This window comes from Podarcis muralis, chromosome 13, assembly GCF_964188315.1.
Source record: "Podarcis muralis chromosome 13, rPodMur119.hap1.1, whole genome shotgun sequence".
Lineage (NCBI taxonomy): Eukaryota > Metazoa > Chordata > Lepidosauria > Squamata > Lacertidae > Podarcis > Podarcis muralis.
Genome location: NC_135667.1, coordinates 23,071,424 through 23,092,321, shown reverse-complemented (window position 1 = coordinate 23,092,321; position 20,898 = coordinate 23,071,424). Strand labels below are relative to the sequence as shown.

Below are 20,898 nucleotides of genomic sequence, written 5' to 3'. Positions count from 1 at the left end.
GCAAAAGTTTGGAGACAATCTCAGTGTTGATCAAACTGCTCCCTCCGCTTATTTTTAGGAGCAGAATAGGAGTATCTTTTGCCTTCTCCATACACATTTATTTCATTTAGTACATTTATTATTGAAAATCTGTTTAGCAGCAGGTTAAATCAAACATTAAATCTACATAATAATAAGTAAGTCAGGCAACTGATCTGGATCATTTATGATATCAGGGATCAGATATATTTTAATTCAGTTGCAGTGTATATACTCAAAAGAAGTGAAATGAGAAAAGATATCGCAAGTGGAAAGTACAAAGGAGAGCCTACAAGCTTCCATGAATTCACCTATATTTTAAATATAATCTATACAGACTCAGCATAGGGCCAACTCCAAAATAATATTTTTAAAAGCATGTACCTGTACAATAATGTGTGTGCACACTTTCAAATTCAAATAGTATGTGCAAGACCAGATTGTATTTCCAAACACAAATAACACAAACATATTCTCAACAGAGATCTAGATCATTCTGAGCTTATCCTTGTATAAAATGGGAATAGCCTTGGCAAGATACACTCACACTAAAAGCTAAATGATTTTACTTTAGCAGAATTTTTCTTAATGTTGCATTCTGAGTCACTATGGGCTCAGGAAGAGCCTATATTACAGGCAGAGAGATAAAGAAAGTGGCAGAGGAGAGAAAGAGAGAGAGAGAGAGAGAGAAAAGATGATGCTTTACATGGGTTCATTAATCAAGATTTTTGCAGGCTGTTCCATGAAAGAAAGGTTATTATAGAGGAATAAGACCTGAGATACAATCCCTCCAATGAGCAGGTCCCCTGGTTGATAGAATCCATGAGGAATCAGGAGACGATCATCAAACATGGTGCAATTAATCAAATTTGTCATGCATACACTATGGCATAGGAGTACAAGTAGCAACATCACCATCACCCAGATCCTGCTGAAAATGTTTTCCATCCCAGCATAGATCTCTGTGTTTCCAACTACTGGATTTCTATCAACACGATTTATTGTGCAGCGCAATGTGTTGGTATTGTAAATTTTGTTACAGCCTCCCTTGAATGGTAATGATTCTGTTGGTACGCACAGTTTTATAGCTGCAATTCTTAGATTATCTCTGCATGAGTAACCTGGTAGCAAAGTTAATAATTGCTCCCTTTTCACATGCCTAATTAACGAAGTCCAGTTTTTCACAGGAAGAAATGGAAAAGTGGAAAATCATGTGCTGACGAAAAAGGGATGAGAAACAGAGATACTCTAGAATACATTTTTTTGAATTTTATTCTAAAAAGTTATAGTTGAATCAGCTGCTGGGGTTATAGGTTGACATATGAAGTGGAAACAGTCACATAGAAGATTAGCAAAACTCTTCCTGTGCTAGGATTCAGTTGTGAACCATATGAAGATTATATAGCCTTTTAAGATGCTGATTGTTGATCTTGTTATTGGCCTCTGAAAATCTATTCTGTCAGAGGATGCAAAACAGTAATTTGAACAATGATGGGATGATGATCACTTCCCCAGAGTGCTATTGGCATTTGAAGTTGTGATTCAAAGACCTGCCACCTGCTTGGGGATAAGAAAGACACATGGACACAGTATATTAGGTTAATGGGATAAAAAAGGCCACAACTTTATTGATTACAGCATGTGAGAGGTATTGGCTTAGGCATTGGATAAAACAACAGAGTGTGACTGCACCCTCTCGGGGGGGGGGGGCGTGAGTCTAACAAGGGTTAACCACCTGTTGATGCAAATACAACTGAAAGCTCCTCCTGATGTCACCGGGGGTTGTGCCATGGCCCTAGCCACCAGCAAGGGCGTCGGACAGGATCCACGGCCACCGGTTTCCTTTACCGGAATAACCATAAAGTGGAGGGGGAGGCAATGGCCACACCCAGCCCTCCAATACACAAACATATTCCAATGCCTAACCGCCAATACCTAAAAGTTGTGACAATTTGCTACGAGGTAGGCAAAAACCCAAGTGGCCGGTGCCAATTTGCCAGTCGGATAAAAATTCCTACCAGGCCCCTTGGGCAACCAAGGTGACCAACCACAGGTCCGTAGCAATGTCAAGAACCAAGCAATGAATTAAAGGGAGGGTGGGTGGGTGATCCGACAAAAACCAGCAGCAGAATGAAAAGGAAGTGCTGCTGCGGCCACATTTGAGCAGCTAAACCTCGCCCCCAAGCCTCCACCTCATTGCTTGGCTACCTGGGGGCGTGGCGCAGGAGACAGGCCAGCTGGGGAGGGGCTGGAACGCCCCCTGCCAACGCGGGAAATGGCTCCTGCTCACAACTCCTCCCCTCTGTAAGGAGGAGAGGCTTTACATCATATACCACAAAACTGCAAGGAAGTGCCTCCTCCCAATTCTACAACTATTTTTCTTTATCTTTTAGGGAGATTTAGAAATACATGGCACATGGCCTTATTGGAGCAGGATGCTTCTGCTTAGAATTGAGTTCACACAACAGCCATTCAGATTTGGTATAAGTGTGTATCAATAGTGAGTTATAGCCTGGCAAATCTGAGAGTGAGTGTTTTCATGTAAAAAAGTGTATTATACATTGTTTTGTTTTGTATATTAAATGTGTATATCACCCTTCATATGTAGATCTAAAGATGGTTCACAACATAAAATTTAAGATCAAAAGCACGAAATACATAATAAAAACAAGTAAAAGAACAAAACAAATCAATAACCTCCTTCAGTTCCTTTAGCAAAACAAATGCAATTATTGTCTGCCACAGTTATTGATATTAATATTATTTTGTCATTGTTAAAAAGAATTTATTAATGCAGTAATAACATTGTGCAAGATACAGCAGACGAAATCGCAGCCCCATGGAGCTTACAGAATATAAATTGACTGAGTATATGTATCTAGGAGCAAGGAACAGAAGAGGCAACAGGGGTTCTGGGCCCAGGAGGTCTGTGTAACTCCATGGTGTGAATGACAGTGGTCCTACTAAGGTTTTTTGGCAGGTTTATTTCCAGCTACAACGGTAGCTGATGTGGGAGACCCACCAACCTTGCTAGTTATTAGAGGAATTACAAATACACCTAGCATAAGCATTTCCAAGGGAATACATATATGAACAAAAAGATATGTATTTCTTCTTCTTTTTATTTTCTTCTTATTATTAATTGATCCCGGTTGTTCAGCTCAGGCCTGAGCAGAATGATGTAGCATTTAGGGAAGAAGATGCAGCCCAGTAACCCAGCACTCGAGGACAAGATGGAAAAGACCTCTACAGCCACCATATATTTCCCTTTGGTGCTTAGATAGGTAGGAACAAAGGATAACCAAACAGTGCAAAACACCAACATGCTGAAAGTGATGAACTTGGCTTCATTGAAACTGTCGGGCAACTTCCTAGCCAGGAAAGCCACAACAAAGCTGACAATGGCCAGTGAGCCCATGTAGCCCAAGACACAGTAAAACATGAAAGCAGAACCGTCATTACATTCCACTATGATTTCCCTATCCAATGAGTACATGTCGAAATCTGGGAAAGGAGGGGAGGTACTTAACCAAAGAGTACAAATGCCAACTTGAATCAAGGAAGAGGAAAGGACAATAGAATCTGCCATTCTTTTCCCCACCCATCTCCTCATTCCAGATCCTGGTTTGGTTGCCATGAAAGCCAGAACCACAGTGATGGTCTTTGCCAACACAGAAGAAAGGGCCACAGAGAATATGATACCAAAGGCTGTTTGTCGGAGAAGGCAGATGAGCTTTCCAGGATGTCCAACGAAGAGCAAGGAGCAGAGGAAGCAAAGGAGGAGGGAGATGAGGAGGATGTAGGTGAGGGTTCGGTTGTTGGCTTTGACTATGGGAGTGTCCTTGTACTTCATAAAAATTCCAAGTACTAAACTTGTGATCAAGCAGAAAGAAATTGCCAATATAGTTAAGATGATCCCTAAATCTTCTTTGTAAGAGAGGTAGTTCACATCCTTTGGAATGCATTTAGTTTGTTCCTTGTTAGGACACTGTTCTTCTGGACAATTGACACAGGCATCGGCATCTTTAAAAAAGGAAGATATAGTTAACAGCTGTGAGGCACTTTCTATTTCTACATTTATATGGCTGATAAAAACTTGACTTATGCAGGCAAATAAAAATGCATATCTCCACAATAGTTAGTTCAAGCTACTTCAGCTAGCCAACTAGCCAACAGGATGAGGTGGCATCATAGCTGGAGACAAAGGGTAGAAAACCACCTTTCTGCCAGGAGCCAGACACCAGCTTTGTAGGTGGGATCAGAGGGAATCCACCTCTTGACACACACCTAATGGAGCACACATTCAGCAGAACTGACGACAAGGGATTCCATGAGTGAGCTTGCTCTGTCTCATCTTTAAAAGCTCTGTACAAGGGGCATTTCAACTCTTGGGGGATCTTCATAGCTTCTGTTTGGTTATGAACAACTTTCCTTGCTCATGCATCTTAAAAACTTGACCTATTTACCCTTTGCAGGCTGCTGAACCTATTCGGTTGAATAAATATAGCTTTGTTATTTTCAAGTAAGAGTAGCTGTCATTGCGTTTTGGGGGCAGGGATAATATAGGTTGGCAGTTCTTAACTGGTCATGTTCAAGATGGGCACATTTCCTTCTGCTTTCAATGATGGGATGGCTGGCAAACCACCTAAAATCTTTTTTATAATTTCAAGGAACATATAATCTAAACAAGTAAATAAAAAGATGATGCATCACAGAACTTCCTTGATATTTCTGTTCATTATTTCTCCTACCCTTCTGGTGAGAGATCATCCCTTCTGGACATGGAGCACAATCATAGCAGCAAAATTTCTCTCCCTCCTTCTTTTTTTTGCTGTAGCCTGGGTAGCAGTTGTCATTGCACACAGAAACAGGCACCACCTTTAAAGAAGCATGAAGGGTGATTTGCACCAAGAGAGTGGGTCTTGAAAATAGCTCATCTCTTGGCATGAAAGTATGACTGAGAGAAGACAGTGAATTTTGCCTTCACCAAGCTCAGATTGGAACATGAAACCTTGTCATAAAGATCAGGCAAAGTTTATCACCTCCATAATCGTTTTCAACATTATTGAACATGGCTTACGTGAAAGCATTTATTCACAAAACAGGAAGTGATGTTGTTGAGGAGGCAGGGTTCTTTACTATATAAAAAAATAATTTATGAGGTCAAAAATCTACTGGGAGCTCACTTGGAGTGATGTGACATTTAAGGGGTATGTGATTTATTTTATAATAATTTTAATCAGCATTGTTCAGAGCCTGAAAACCAGATAGAAATATGAACTGGCCAAAAATAAAAAAAATCTCATTTGATTATTTAAATATTTTTTGCTATGTCTCACCTGATTAAAACTTTTATGCCAGACAATTTGCTCATCATTAAGGGTTAATTCTTTGCCTGAAGGAGCCTGAGGTTGGAGTCTTCCAACTTTCACTCTAACCAGTGAGCCATTGGGGAATGTCACCCAGTTTGTAACATCAAAACCTGTAACTAATTCACCATTGTCATCAAAGCGCACATTGTCTCCAGCACTGTTATTGAATGTGATCCACCTTAGAAAGTGATGCACCTAGATTGAAAGAGAATATGAACGACTAGGTATTGAGATTATTAGAATGAGACCAAGGTTAGATTAAAAAACTTTTTGAGATTCTGCACAGCCATGTTACTTTGGATGTAAGAAAGGGACTGCTAAATTGGTCCAACTGTTTGGGCGAAGTTAACCCTGCAGATTCCTATTTGTTGGAAAAATGAATCTGCATAATCAAAGAGGTGGTCAAATATAGGTGATATGTTGCCACAAAAATAAATAGTTGGAGTTGATGTCATCAATGTGTTGCAGTCTTGAAATTGGACCTGATTTGCTATGTGTAAGAAAGGTAAAAACCCAAGGTACAAACATGCCCTGTGACTCCTGAAATATCTTACTTCTGACCGCATGTAACATTTATTCCACGAGCTTCAGAAAAGTCTGTTCTAACAAAGTTCTATTTCTAACAAAGAATTATCTAACAAAGAATTCATTCTCCTCCACTTTTGGGACTTTATACTTCCACCTATCTCTCCTATCCATTTAGATTCATGTGCATGGCCCATTATAAATAATAAATCACTATTTCATAATCAGGGAGCTATTGCTTATGTAAATCAGTGTGGAAATTTGGTGAATTTTTTAAATGTAGAGATCCCTTTACCTCTGAATCATAAACTTTACTTCTTTTCTATTTTAAGTGTTGACTTGAAATTACCTGCCATGGCTGTACACTCTGAAATGCCAGTCTGTCTCTTTCCTCCAATCTTTTACGTTTGACATGGGATTTGTATATAGCATTCAAAGCATGTGCCATTGCATAGACAGCATTGTAGACATTGTAGCTGTGTCCAGTCATATTCATTTCAAACAGAACTCCAGAAAGGCTTTCCAGATTCTCTTCCCCAGTGCAGGTTTTCTTCCCGTCCTTCTCTTGCTGCTTAGACATCATTAGTGAACAGCTGAATGCTTGTTCCCAGAAGTCCTGGATGAAACCATCTCCTTTGGCCCAGGAAGGTTGTATCATGTCTGTGAATGTTTGGAATCCTAATGGCTGATTTGAGTGAACTGTGAAAGATATGGTGCCATGGAATGCCTGTATATCCCATACCTTTTGTATAGAGTGTGATGCAAAATCCCAGTGGGAAGTTACAACCCAAACTTTTCCTAGAGGTGGCAATGCCAAGAAGGGTGCTAGAAACAACAACATTCACAAAATCTGAAAGGATGGAGGTTCTCCATAGACATACATTACATTGCATTTTCTCTCCATGAGAATTTCATAGTTTTTCTGCTGCTGTATAAGCAAGTCTATCATCTCATCCACATAATTCCATTTTGGTACTCTTATTATGAAGGCATAACAGTTGCCATTTTGGGAAAGAATTGGGACCATTGTTTGTAAAAACCTATCCCCTTTGTCATCATCTACAGCTAACAGTCCAACCCAAGTCCATTTGAAATGCTGAAATAGCCGGATAACTCCTATGTGCTGATGATCCTCATTTGGGACCATCTGGTACAAAAATGGGAATAGCATTTTGTCATTCTGTAATGCTGAAAATGATCCATAAGTGAGCTGAAATAAAAAAGTAAACATTTCTCATTTTAAATAAAAGAGAATATTGTATCTTAGAATTATGAGCCAATTAATCATTGAATCAAACTGGGGGGGGGGTAGCTAATGCCACAGAGGACAGAATCAGAATTCAAAATGACCTTAACAGATTGGAAAACAGGATGCAAGCTAACAAAATGAATTTCAATAGGGACAAATGTAAGGTTCTGCACTTAGGCAGGAAGAACCAGATGGGGGACACTTAGCTTATTAGCAGTACATGTGAAAAGAATCTAGGGGTCTTGGTGGAGCACAACTTAAAATGAGTCAACAGTGTGATGCAGGAGCAAATAAAGCTAATGCAATTCTAGGCTGCATCAACAGAAGAATAGTGTCCAGATCAAGGGAAGTACCGGTAATAGTACCAGTCCATTCTGCCTTAGTCAGACCACACTTGGAATACTGTGTCCAATTCTGGGCAACAAAATTTAAGAAGAATGTTGACAAGCTTGAACATGTGCAGAGGAAGGCAAACCAAGATGATCAAGGGTCTGGAAACTAAGCCTTATGAGGAGTGCTTGAAGGAGCTGGGTATGTTTAGTCTGGAAAAGAGGAGACTTAGAGGAGATATGATAGCCATCTTCAAATATCTGAAGGGCTGTCACATGGAGGGGGGAGCATGGAGGGGGAAGCTCTGGAGGGTAAAGCTCGAACCAATGGCTTCAAGTTGCAAGAAGGGAGATTCCGACCAAACATTAGGAAAAAACTTTCTGACAGTAAGAGCTGTTCAGCAGCGGAACAGACTCCCACATAAGGTTGTGGACCCTTCTTCCTTGGAGGTTTTTAAAACAGAGATTGGATGGCCACCTGTCATGGATGCTTTAGCTGAGATCCCTGTGTTGCAGGGGGTTGAATTAGATGATCCTTGGGGTCCATTCCAACTATAAGATTCTAGGATTCTTTGACAGCTTTCCCCAAACATCCTACGCTTTACCAAAAGTTTCACAGAGATGCTAAATAGCATTATGAACATAACAGTTCCCTGTGATACATCACAACGCCGGACACTGAAACACAAGGGCTCAATGCATCAATGAATTCATATGTATTGGTGAAAATAAAACACAGGTGCATTATATTGGGGTAAATTCATTGTAAAAGTTTTGTTAGAGAAAAATTGCACTGGTTCAATTGCTCAATTTCACTTACAGTTAAGATGATTGTCCTAATTTTAAATGGAAATATAGTTTTCCCTTCTTTTTCTCTCCCCCCCCCCTTTGCTGCTGACAATTCTACAGTTTAAATGATACAGGAATTAACTTTGTATAACACAGTTGTGCTACAATAGTTAGTGTTCAGATTTTATTCTTCCACATTTGCCTCTGTAATGATAATTTGTACTATGTGTCTTTAAAAAAGGGGGGGGACCTTTTATTCTTGTCTTTCAGTGTGCTGTGAGTCCTCTGGATTGTTTTGTCATTTAACTGTTATAACACTTAATATCATTTATCAAAGGATTTGCTGAAATCATGATGGTGTGCCACAGTTGTGAATTTTCTGTACCACCTTATTTACCTGTGGAGTCTTGTGAATTGCTGAGATGATGGCCACATTGGCAGAGATTTCAGAGATGCATCCGCCAATGATGGTGATCAGCTTGTTCTGATTGTGACACTTGAAGTTGGGGACAAACCTCTGTTGTGTGGAATGCAGGCTGAGGGCAGCCTTATAAGTCATCTTTGCTGTATAGTAACTATTGAGGATGTGAAACCCCAGCGAGGCATTTGACAAGATGTTGGGATTCTCATTGATCTCTTTGACAGCAAATGCTAAGGCCAGGATGTGCTGGTAGTTCTTGGGCACTGAACTGTAAAAAAGAGTTGCAGCTATTTAACAAAACATCAATAATGAAACCAGATTTATAGTCTTCATCAACACACTTTCAAGAATGAGCTGTAACTTAATACTCAAGAAGGTGAAATATTGAAGTAAAAACTAAGATACCTGATTGGTTCTGTTCCTTCCTGCAAGGTGACTGCCAGCAAGCAGTACAGGCAATTCCCAATTTACATGGGGGTTACATTCAAAGGCACTGTGTATTAAAGTGAGATTGTGTATATTTGAAACACCATTGAAAAAGCCTGCAAACAACTTGTGACTGCTAGCCTTCCAATGGACATGGGTTGTCAGTGAGCTACTAGACCAAATTCAATGTGTTCATATTATCATATGAAACCCTAAATAGCTTGAAACCCAAATACCTAAAAAGAGTTCCTTCAACCATCTCAGAGTCTATGGTGGCTTTGGTGGTGATGAAACTGAGTGCAACGCATTTGGAAGTGATCTTGACCAGGGCTTTTCCATGGTGGTTGCCCATCTGTGGAATGCCTTCCTAGTGAGGTCTATCTCTCTCTCCCCCATCACTGACTTCCATCAACAATTGAAAAACATTCCTGTTTACCCAAGCATTTCATGACTTAAAAAAAACCTGATCCTGGAGATACTGAGGTCACTGGCTGAGAATGATTTTAATTGTTTTTAGAATGTTTTTAACAGTTTCTTTAAAGAATGTTTTAGAGCTGATTTTAGTTCTAGTTTAGAGGACAGGACCTAGAGGAGAGTGAAGCTCTTATTTCCAGTGATATTCTTGTTATCTTATGCAATACAGCGAAGCAAGAAATATACAATAATATGGACCTTGTTGAAGCAACTGACAACAGTGCATTTTTATTATCTGTGATGCATAAATACAATAGAAGAACATCTGTCATAACCAGATGAAAACAGAAAAGATATTACAAGTGAAAAGTACAAAAGGGAGCTTTACAGGCTTCAAAAAACTAACGTATATTTGAAAGCAATTCACTATATATACTATATATCTCAGACTAACTAGTGCGTGGTACTTGGCAGCCAATTCACAAATAATTTTTTTTAAAAAATGTAGACCCCCTATAATGTTGTGCCTGTGTGTTTTTGAATTGAAAAGTATGATAAATATTAACTATGTTTACAAATACAGGTATTACATGCATACCCTTTTTAGAGTCAGGTTGTGGTTCCCTGTCCAGCCTGCTTTACTTTTCAAATGAAAGTGTTAAAACAACAGGAAGAGTGAAACATGCTGTTATTTCTAAAATATAATAATCTGAAATAAATGATTTTAAAAACAGATGATTGGAAGGGCATAAGAGAGTGCATCATTTGAGATTAAGAATGAGGAAACAAAATATGGAAAAAAGGGAAATGGGGCAATAACTAAATAATAAATATAATATACAGTGTTGTTATCCTGCACAAACACTATAGAAATGGATTGTAGGCATTCAACTGATTTTGCTGTTACTGTTGCTGGCTTCTGATCTGATTTCACTTTGATGTAAGCTCTTACTCATCAATCCCTTAATACTGAAGATGAATATGATGTAAGCAACCTCTGTACTTCACACAGTCACAGTTACGGTTATGGGGTTTTTAATAGTCTTTTGATTGATTTATACATCTTATTGACTTTTTATAGCTATATTCTCAAAATCAATAAAGATATATTAAAAGAAAGAAAGAAATACACAGTAGTCATTCATTTCAATGGTGATGGTGAAGGAAAACATACTAGTGGTTTCTGCCCAACAATTTAATATAGAAAGCATGACAAAAATGCAGGATTGCACAATTATGTGTTCTCTACTATTATTCTTTTAATATATTACAGAAGCAAGAGAAAATAAATGCTGCCTTACACTGGTTCATCAATCAAGATCTGTGTTGGCGGTTCTGTGAAAGAGAGGTTATTGTAGAGGAAGAAGACCTGGGAAACAATTTCACCGATAACAAGTTCACCTGGCTGGTAAAATGCATGAGGTATAGGGAAGGGATCATCATAGATGCTGCAATTAATAGAATGTGCTTGGCATACAGTAGGGCACAGCAGTACAAGTAGCAAAAGCATCACCATCATGAGCTTGTGAGCATAACATTCCTTCCAAACATAGGTTCTCATGTTTCCATTTACAACATTATATGTAGCTGTTATCTGTTTTGCTACAGCTTCCCTTGAATGATGGATGATTCTGTCTCTATGCTGATTAAGCAGAAGGACTTCTTTGAGAATCTGTGAAGCAGCACCCTGTACTCAGAACTAATAACGGTGCCTTGTCCATCAGTGTCCCTGATCAAGGTACAATATTCTCTTTATCTACTCAGTTTATCCTCCGAGACTCACTGAGAAGTATGTTTATTTCTACACCCTCATCTGTTCAGGTACGTATACCAATAAGTTTGCTTTGGTCTGCAAAGGGGGGGAAAAGTATACTCTTAAGGTTTTCCAATCCACTTATCCAAAGCAGCATAAGATATTAAATAAATAAGATGCAACAACATCTGTGTGGATGCCTACATATGTATATGTTTTTGTATTTTGATTTTTCACAGTAAGAAACTTTGAAGTGGAAAGTTAATTGGACAAGGATACTCATGGAATTTATTTATTATTATTATTGTTATTTTTTAAAAAACTAGGGCTTAATCAGCTGCTGAAAAAATATCCTAGCATGTAAAGAGGAAATGAACACCCAAAAGAATGACAGAGTCCTGCCTATGTCTAATATCCAACTTTATTGATGGTTTCTTATGCCTCTTTTCATATGCAGGTCGGGCTCTGGATGTCTGCTGTGTCAGAGGATAGATACCAGTAATTCTGACAATGATAGGGATTATTATCATTTCCCTTGTGTGCTGCTGTCATTTCAAGTTGCCTTGTGCATTCTGAAACTGCTAGGAGTCCCACTGCCCTGAATATTACAACTATTATTTTCTCCTTTGACTTATGATAAACAGTTAGTGGTGCACAAAATAATGAAATTGTAGAACTGTAGAGTTGGAAGGGATCACAAGGGTCATCTAGTCCAACCGCCTGTAATGCAGGAATCTCTTGGTGAATTTTAGCACCAATCGTTATGTTTCCTGGATGAAGGAAGTGGGACTAATATAAAATTATATTGGTACGATATTGGTATTGTCAGGGCAGCCTCAGGTCCCAGCTCACAAAGGACCAACGCCAGTGTCTCTTTATATACAAAAGTCTTTATTGAAGTTCATTGTTGGTTGTACAGCCGCGGCGCGCAGCCCTACGTCTGTAACTCTAGACCGTCGAAGCTCCATCTGAATCTCCTCCCCCCGTACACCAGTTCAAGACCCTCGCCTTGCTCCACCTCCTCCTCTGTTCCTTTCTCCTCTGGGTCCTCCTGCCCGCCGAGGTCTCACCCTTCCTCGACTCTTCGGACGCGGATTCCTCTGACTCCTCCCCCTGCTTCCGGCGAGCTTTGGGACCTGGTTCCCAATCCGGATTTTCTGCTGTCCCGCGCGCCTGCACATTTGAACTTGGCGCGCGCGCTCAGCCTCCCACTTTCCTCCTAACGGCTACACTGCTCCTGTCACTGCTTCCCCCTTCGGGGGGGCTGGCTGGAACTGACCTCCCCTCCGCTCCTCCACTCCCCGACGGAGGCGTGGTCAGTCCTGACTCACTCTCCCTCCCCGCTGGTCCTGATCTGTGGGCTTCTTCCCCCCCGCTACGCTCTGGTGGGGAAGTTGGCCCTGATCTCCAGCTGCCGCTTTGAGCCTCTCCGCTGGCCCCCCTTGCCCTGACCCTGGGCGCTTCCTTCTGGGAATCTTCTGATTTGCTGGATAGGCTCATGGAATCTCCCTGGTCACTCTCATACCCTCCTATGCTTCCCTCAGATCCTTCCTCTTCGCTCTCCATCTCCTCTTTCCCCTGTGGCTCTCTCCCTGTGCCCCTGACAGGTATGATTAAAAGCTTGCAGTCATGGGTAATTGGGTTTCTCTGAATGAGGAAAGTCAGGTAGAACCAAATTATTGTTGAATCATAGAATTGTAGAAGAGACTCCAAGGGTCCAAGCCCCTTCAAGGCAGGAATCACAGTTAAATTAACCCTCACAGATGGCTATCCAATTTCTGTTTAAGAAGCTCCAATGAAGGAACGACCACCACTTTCCACAATAGTGGAACAAAGTATCAGACAGCTCTTACTGTCAGAAGGTTCTTTCTAATGTTGGGTTGAATTCTCCTTTCTTGTAATTCGAACCCAATGGTTCAGGTCCTGCCCTCTGGAGCAGCAGGAAACAAGTTTGCTCCATCGTCCACGAGACAGCCTTTCAGATATTTAAAGGTGGCTATCATATCCCCCTCTCAGTCTTCTGTTCTCTAGGCTAAGCATACCCAACTCCCATTGTTCCTCATAAGGTTTGGTTTTCAGACACTTTATATCTTTTTTTAAAAAAAATAAAAGTAATATTTATTAATATTAACAACAAAATATAACAATACGCCAAAACAAAAGAGAAACAATTCCAAATCTTACAGATTAAAACACGAAACAAAGAATGAAAGGGGGGGGGGGGGAGAAAAAAGAAATGAAACAAAGAAAAAAGAAGAAAGACAGACATATTCCCAACACCGTATTCACCGTTACATAACCAAAGTTGATAAAACAAAGACTTCCACTGACCTCACACTTCATTTCATTCTCATTATATCTCTGTATTTCCTTATTATCTCAATCCTAATTTATTTATGTATATATATGTCAATATTCCTTTCCCTTTCAATTCATGAGCTCGACACTTTATCATCTTGGTTCCTGTCCTCTGCACACCTTTCAACTTGACAATATCCTTCTTAAAATGTGGTGCCCAGAAGAAGAAGAAGAAGAAGAGTTTGGATTTGATATCCTGCCTTTCACTCCCCTTCAGGAGTCTCAAAGCGGCTAACATTCTCCTTTCCCTTCCTCCCCCACAACAAACACTCTGTGAGGTGAGTGGGGCTGAGAGACTTCAAAGAAGTGTGACTGGCCCAAGGTCACCCAGCAGCTGCATGTGGAGGAGTGGAGACACGAACCCGGTTCCCCAGATTACGAGACTACCGCTCTTAACCACTACACCACACTGGCTCTCTGGTACTGCACTTAGTACTGCAGATGGGGCCTGACCAAGTGATAGAGTGATGTTATTACACTGGACACTATATTTCTGCTTTTGAATTTTATAATGTTGACTCATGTTAAGCTTATGGTCTAGTAAGGCTGCTAGATTCTCATAAAGCAGCAGATTCATTTATGTTAATTTCAAGAGAGAAGGCGGAAAGTTGAAACACAGCACAATTAATTAATATTTTAGCAGTTTGACCCAGAGTAGAAGGCAAGTTGTTTCCAGATTCATCATCAATATTTAATAATGGGAAACTTCCCTCACTATAATAAGAATTAATTTATAATAGTAGTTACTTTATATTTATATACAACTTCCAGCTTCCAAAGAACTCAAATCAATATAATACTCTTTGTTTTCTATTTTTTTTCAATAAGTGACCAAGGAGCTAGGTTTGCAATTAATGACATGCCTATTCATTGTTGTTAGAATTTGTGTAATATGCAAAACAGAATGAGTGTACCTAGTATTGGAAGAATATAAATTCAAGCACAACCAAAGATCAATAAGCTGAAAAATGATCAATCTGATTGCATTGAATTTCCTAGGAAGGGAAACTGTGATGAAGCCAGGGAATTCATATAGCCCAAGACAAGACAAAAGACAACAAAAGAAAAGATGTAGCACTGGAATCCTCATTACCTTAAATTATATTGCAGTACTTTTCCAATTTCACTGTATGCATGTGGAAATGGACAGAAGCTTCTTAAGAACATGATATCTGGTAAAAATATAAACCACTGCCAGAATGCTTACATAAGCATCACTTTGCAAATAGCTACAGGAAAATGAGAACAGGCAAAGCATTTTTTTCATCCATAGTTGGTAAATGCCACACATTGTGACTCAATTTCTCCTTAGGTATGGGGGTAGGAAGGAGTCAGTGGAGCACTGTATACTGTGTTAGAGCAAAACCATGGTAGAAGGTACAATAGAGGAACCAAATGTCAGCACAACTCTATTCATATGAATTTGAGAAGGGATGCTTGGTTAAGATCCCTGAGATCCCTAGCATCGGCATTCCCATATATATATATTTATGAAGAATAAAGACACAGACTTATATTCTATCACCTTTTCTTATTATTAGTTGCTCCTTGTTGTTCAGCTGAGGCCTCAGCAGAATAATGTAGCATTTTGGGGAAAAGATGCAACCCAGTAATCCAGCACCGGAAGACAAGATGGAGAAGATCTCCACGGCCACCATGTATTTTCCTTTGGTGCTCAGGTAGGTTGGAACAAAGGATAACCACACACTGCAAAACACCAGCATGCTAAAAGTGATAAATCTGGCTTCATTGAAACTGTCTGGCAACTTCCTGGCAAGAAAAGCTACAATGAAGCTGACAATGGCTAGGAAACCCATATAGCCCAGAACACAGTAAAGCATGGAAACAGAACCCTCATTACATTCTAGTAAGATTTCACCCTTCATTGAATGCATGTCTTTATCAGGAAATGGGGGAGATGTACTTAACCAAAGAGTACAAATTCCTGATTGAATGAGGGAGCAGGTAAGGACAATAGAATTTGATAGTCCTTTCCCCACCCATTTCCTCATTCTAGATCCTGGTTTGGTTGCCATGAATGCCAGAACCACAGTGATAGTCTTTGCCAACACAGAGGAAAGGGCCACAGAGAAGACAATGCCAAAAGCTGTTTGTCGGAGAAGACAAGTCACCTTTCCAGGCTGTCCAATGAAGAGCAAAGCACAGAGGAAGCAAAGGAGAAGGGAGATGAGGAGGATGTAGGTGAGCATTCGGTTGTTGGCTTTGACTATGGGAGTGTCCTTGTACTTCATAAAAATTCCAAGTACTAAGCTTGTGATCAAACAGAAAGAAATCGCCAATATAGTTAAGATGATCCCCAAATCTTCTTTGTAAGAGAGGTAGTTCACATCCTTTGGAATGCATTGACTTTGGTCCTTGTTGGGATACTGTTCTTTTGGACATTTGACACAGGCATCCATGTCTGAGGGGGGAAAGGGAAAAGCTGCTTAGATTTTGTTTGTTCAAACTTGTAAAATGGTGGGTGGGGAGAGAGAGCTGTAACTCAATGGTAGAGTATCTACTTTGTATGCAAAGGGACCCTGGAAAAGACTCTTGCTTGACATCCTGGAGAACCACTGCCAGTGAGCTTCCTGGCTTCATAGGCTCCAATCTGAAGTGATGTCATCCTATAACGTGAAAGTCGTTCCTTTTGCTTCCTTTCCTTTTATTTGCAGTTATTTGACCAACTCTAAGAGAGACGACTGGCATAATCACATAGAACAAGCAATAATTCATTATTATTAGCTTTTGTGCTTCCAAAAGTTTTTGTGGTTTGTGCTGTGCTCTTGTCTTTACTGTCACAGGTGAATGCTAGCCACGGCAGGTGCAGGAAGGGCTGCAAGAATGGACACTGAGGCTGGTATTGGGTTGAATTAGGTCACAACTTTTATTGATGACAGGAAAGAGTAGGTTTGGCTAAGGCTGTGCCAAAGATGGCGGGGCCCCTGGACCCACTATGGTCGTGTAATGCAGCAAAGGCTGCCCACCCAGGGCCCCAGGTGAGCAGATATTCTGTCTTAGTCCTCATCTGTAATGTGGTTATAATAATAACCTATATTACACTGATATAGGAATACTATTCACATTTACCAGCATCCTCATCATGATTATGATTTTGGGCAGATTTGTCCTATTGACTATCTGATGCTGTTACACACACTTTACTTTTTTTAGGTGGATTCTGTTTTGAAATGCCGTTGTGAAACCGCTTCATATGTATTCAAGGAATAATCATTCTCAAAGAATTATGAACATTTCTTCATATCTTTACATTATGTCTCCTACCCTTCTCATGAGAGATCATCCCTTCTGGACACAGAGCACAATCATAGCAGCAAAATTTCTCTCCTTCTTTCTTTTTCCTGCTGTAGCCAGGATTGCAATTTTCGTTGCACACAGACAAGGGCAGCACCTGCAAAGAATAATAAATTGGCAATAAAACATTAGCCTCTTCAGTAATTCACCTCCATGTGATTAGAATAGCTTGGCAGGAGACTCCTACTCAATCATTCTGTAGCGTTCACTTCTTACTACTCTCCACATGCTGAGGGCTGAATGTCTGCATTGGGGAGCCTTCTCTACCTGTATTGGATCCCCACATGATTCAGAATCCTGATGTATGCCTGTAGTCAGCTCCCAGGATGTAGATGTAGAGGGTGATGGAGGATCAATGTGGCCATGATTAATGGGTTGGGATGAAAGGGCTTATCTCAGACCTGAGATTCTACCGCTGCATGTAGTCATCATTTAACATACATTTAAAATACATTTAATCACACAATTTCTCCTATAGAATCCTGGGGAGTTTGATTTGACCCTCACATATTTACAATTCTCAGCACCCTTAGGTTGATCTCATAGATCTTTTGTCCCATATTTCAGCCTATGATGTGTCTTTAATGTTGTCCTCTAATCCCTTTCTCAGCTCAGTTGCAGTCCCTCAACATTTCCCTCACCAGTTCAGTACATTTTTTAAAAATCCTTTCTTATCCTGCCTGAGCCCTAACCATCAGGCTCAAGGTAAAATGAGTTAGATGTATAGTCACAGTTTGTACTAACACACTGTTGTTTTTGCATATTTGTTTGACAGAAACTGACCTCACTCTTTCAAAAAAGAAAGAAAGATTTCCATATATCCCCCCCTTTAGGCAAATTTATTATGACATATTATTATATTATATTATATTATATTATATTATATTATATTATATTATATTATATTATATTATTAATTATATTATAATATAGTATAATAATATAATATAATATAATAATATGGATTTTTACAAAGAAGGGAAGGAACTACATCTAGAAAGTTGAATAGGTTGAAACTGAACTTTTAAAATGTTTGAGCATATGCAGTCTCACCTGATTAAAGCTATGATGCCACACAATTTGTTCATCATGAATAGTTAACTTTGTGCCCTGGGGAGCCTGAGGTTCCAGTCTTCCAATTTTTACTCTAACCACTGAGCCATTAGGGAACATTAGCCAGTTTGTAATATCAAAACCTGAAACTAGTTCTCCATTGTCATCAAAGTGCACAATGTCTCCAGCACTGTTGTTAAATGAGACCCTCCTTAGAAGTTGATGGACCTAGATAAAAAGGGATTATAAACAAAGCTACAAAAACACACACCATTGAAATCATTTCAAGGAGCTTCACAAAGGAAGCCCTATTCATTTTGGGGTTAATACATGTGGCAACTTAATGTTTCTATTCGAATTTACAAAAAAGAAAAGATAATGTTGAACAGTTTGGGTGGAGTTGTTTTATGTAGATTTAAAATCCTCTTTCATTTTGCTGGAAAAGCTGGACTTTTTTATATAAGTGTTTATTTGCAATTACCTGCCATGGTTGCACATTCTGGAAAAAAAGCCTGTCTCTTTCTTCCAATCTTCTGTGTTTGGAATGGGATTTATATATAGCATGAAAAGTATGTGCCACAGCATAGACAGCATTGTAGACATTGTAGCTGTGGCCAGTCATCTTCATTTCAAACAGAATTCCAGAAAGGTTCTGTAGATTCTCCTCTCCAGTGCAGATTTTCTCCTTCTCTTCCCATTTAGACATGTTTAATGAACAGCTGAATGCCTGTTCCCAGAAGTCCTGAATAAAACCATCTCCTTTAAACCAGGAAGGTCTAACCATCTGAATAAACTTTTGGAATCCTTTGGGCTGATTTGAGTGAATTGTGAAGGAAATGGAACCATGAAAAGTTTGTATATCCCATATCTTTTGAACAGATAGTGATGCAAAATCCCACTGGGATGTAATAATCCACACTTTATTAATAGGAGGCATTGGCAAGAAGGGTGCTAGAAACAGCAATATTCTCAAAACTCGAAAGGATGGATATTCTCCATATATGAGCAATACATTGACATTTCTTTTGATGACAGTTACATAGCTTTCCCATTGCTTTATAAGCATAGCAATATACTCATCTACATAAGAGTATTTTGGTAGTCTTACAATGAAGGCATAACAGATACCATTCTGAGAAAGCATTGGCACTATTTTCTGTAAAAACTTGTCCCCTTTGTCATCATCCACAGCCACGAGCCCAATCCATGTCCATCTGAAATGCTGAAGTAACTTCACAACTCCTTTGTGCTGGTGAGCTTCATTTGGTACCATCTGGTACAGAAAAGGGAATAGTCTTTTGTCATCCTGTGTTGTCAAAAATGATCCATAAGTGAGCTGAAATAAATTTTTTTTTTAAAAAATCATACAGTCATAATGTGTGGGGTTCTTTAATGCCACCCTGTGTGATGCAAGAACTATAGCCACTGTCTGAAGGCCTCCTTCTGCTAATTGATTCCATCAATTAGCTAATTTTACTATTAATAAATTTATCCCAATATTCTATTTCAGTCCTTTGTGGTACTATGAATATTTGAAGAATGCTATAATGTTCTCCATTAGTCTAATTTTCTGCAGACTTCATATAGAATTTTTATTATTATTGAAGTACTTATTTCTGAGAGCAATGCCAACCTTTCCTGCACTGCTTCCAGTTTGTTTACATCCATTTTATAGTTCAGAACCAAGACCTGGAAACAGTAAGCCGCACACCCCTAGAGAAAAGATTTCTGAGATACTGTGTGTAGTGGGGTAAAATCACAGCTGAAACAGCACCTGTTTTCTCCACCCTGCATTTGTCAGGGCAGATCCTTGAAATCCCACAGAGACCCCTTGAGACAGGCACAAATTCAAGGTACTTTCTATGAATTAGAAACTATGTTTCTGTTTACTGTACTTTAGTGCTGCTGGAGACTTTCTGCAGCTATATTGACACTGCCGACTCAAATTTAGCTTGAAATAAATTTTAACCTGGAGATCCCTTTCACATTTACTGCTGCCAAAGCAGGTACTATAAAAGGTAAAGGTAAAGGACCCCTGGGCGGTTAAGTCCAGTCAAAGGCGACTATGGGGTGCAGCGCTCATCTCGCTTTCAGGCTGAGGGAGCTGCCGTTTGTCCACAAACAGTTTTCCGGGTCATGTGGCCAGCATGACTAAACTGCTACTGGCGCACGGAGGACTGTGATGAGTGCCAGAGTGCACGGAAACACCATTTACCTTCTCGCTGCAGCAGTACCTATTTACTTGCACTGGCGCGCTTTCAAACTGCTAGGTTGGCAGGAGCTGGGACAGAGCAATGGGAGCCAATATTAATTTTTGGTCTGATCTGGGAGGACTCTTATGAAGTTATTCAGTTAACTGTTATCCAAAAAGCATTGAATTCACCTGATTGTACTACCTTCTAGAATGCATTCAATTAACTTGCTAAGCAAAATATCACAGGGAATATTTGGCTGAAATCAAGATGATGTGTAACAAATATGAAAGCTTTATGCCCCATGCACACAGCTGACCTGTGGAGTCTTGTGAATGGCTGAAATTATGGCCACATTGGTAGAAATTTCAGAGATGCATCCTCCAATAAGAGCTATCAGATTGCTCTTCTTGTGACAATTGAAGTTGGGGGCAAACCTATGTTGTGACGAAAGCAGGCTCAGAGTGGCCTTGTAGGTCATCTTTGTAGAGTAGTAGCTATTGAGGATGTGAAATCCCAGGGAAATGTTTGATAAAATGTTGGGATTCTCATTGATCTCTTTGACAGCAAATGCTAAGGCCAGGATGTGCTGAAAGTTCTTAGGCACAGATCTGTAATAATAATAATAATAATAATAATAATAATAATAATAATAATAATAATAATATATTTATACCCTGCCCT

The 20,898-nt window shown here is 39.7% G+C and overlaps 2 protein-coding genes across 2 annotated transcripts; both read right to left on the bottom strand.

The window, feature by feature from the left end:
* Positions 1-3,139: 3,139 nt before the first annotated feature.
* LOC114583120 (vomeronasal type-2 receptor 26-like) lies at positions 3,140-6,573 on the bottom strand. The gene is made up of 4 exons (XM_028704467.2): positions 6,265-6,573; positions 5,358-5,585; positions 4,770-4,896; positions 3,140-4,041 (listed from the first exon to the last, which is right to left on the bottom strand). Exons 1-4 carry the CDS (start codon positions 6,571-6,573, stop codon positions 3,140-3,142), a joined length of 1,566 nt encoding a protein of 521 aa, XP_028560300.2.
* An 8,592-nt stretch (positions 6,574-15,165) lies between these two features.
* Positions 15,166-20,695, bottom strand: LOC114583121 (vomeronasal type-2 receptor 26-like). The gene is made up of 5 exons (XM_077918193.1): positions 20,534-20,695; positions 18,504-19,358; positions 18,023-18,250; positions 16,940-17,066; positions 15,166-16,076 (listed from the first exon to the last, which is right to left on the bottom strand). Exons 1-5 carry the CDS (start codon positions 20,693-20,695, stop codon positions 15,166-15,168), a joined length of 2,283 nt encoding a protein of 760 aa, XP_077774319.1.
* Between the last annotated feature and the right edge of the window lie 203 nt (positions 20,696-20,898).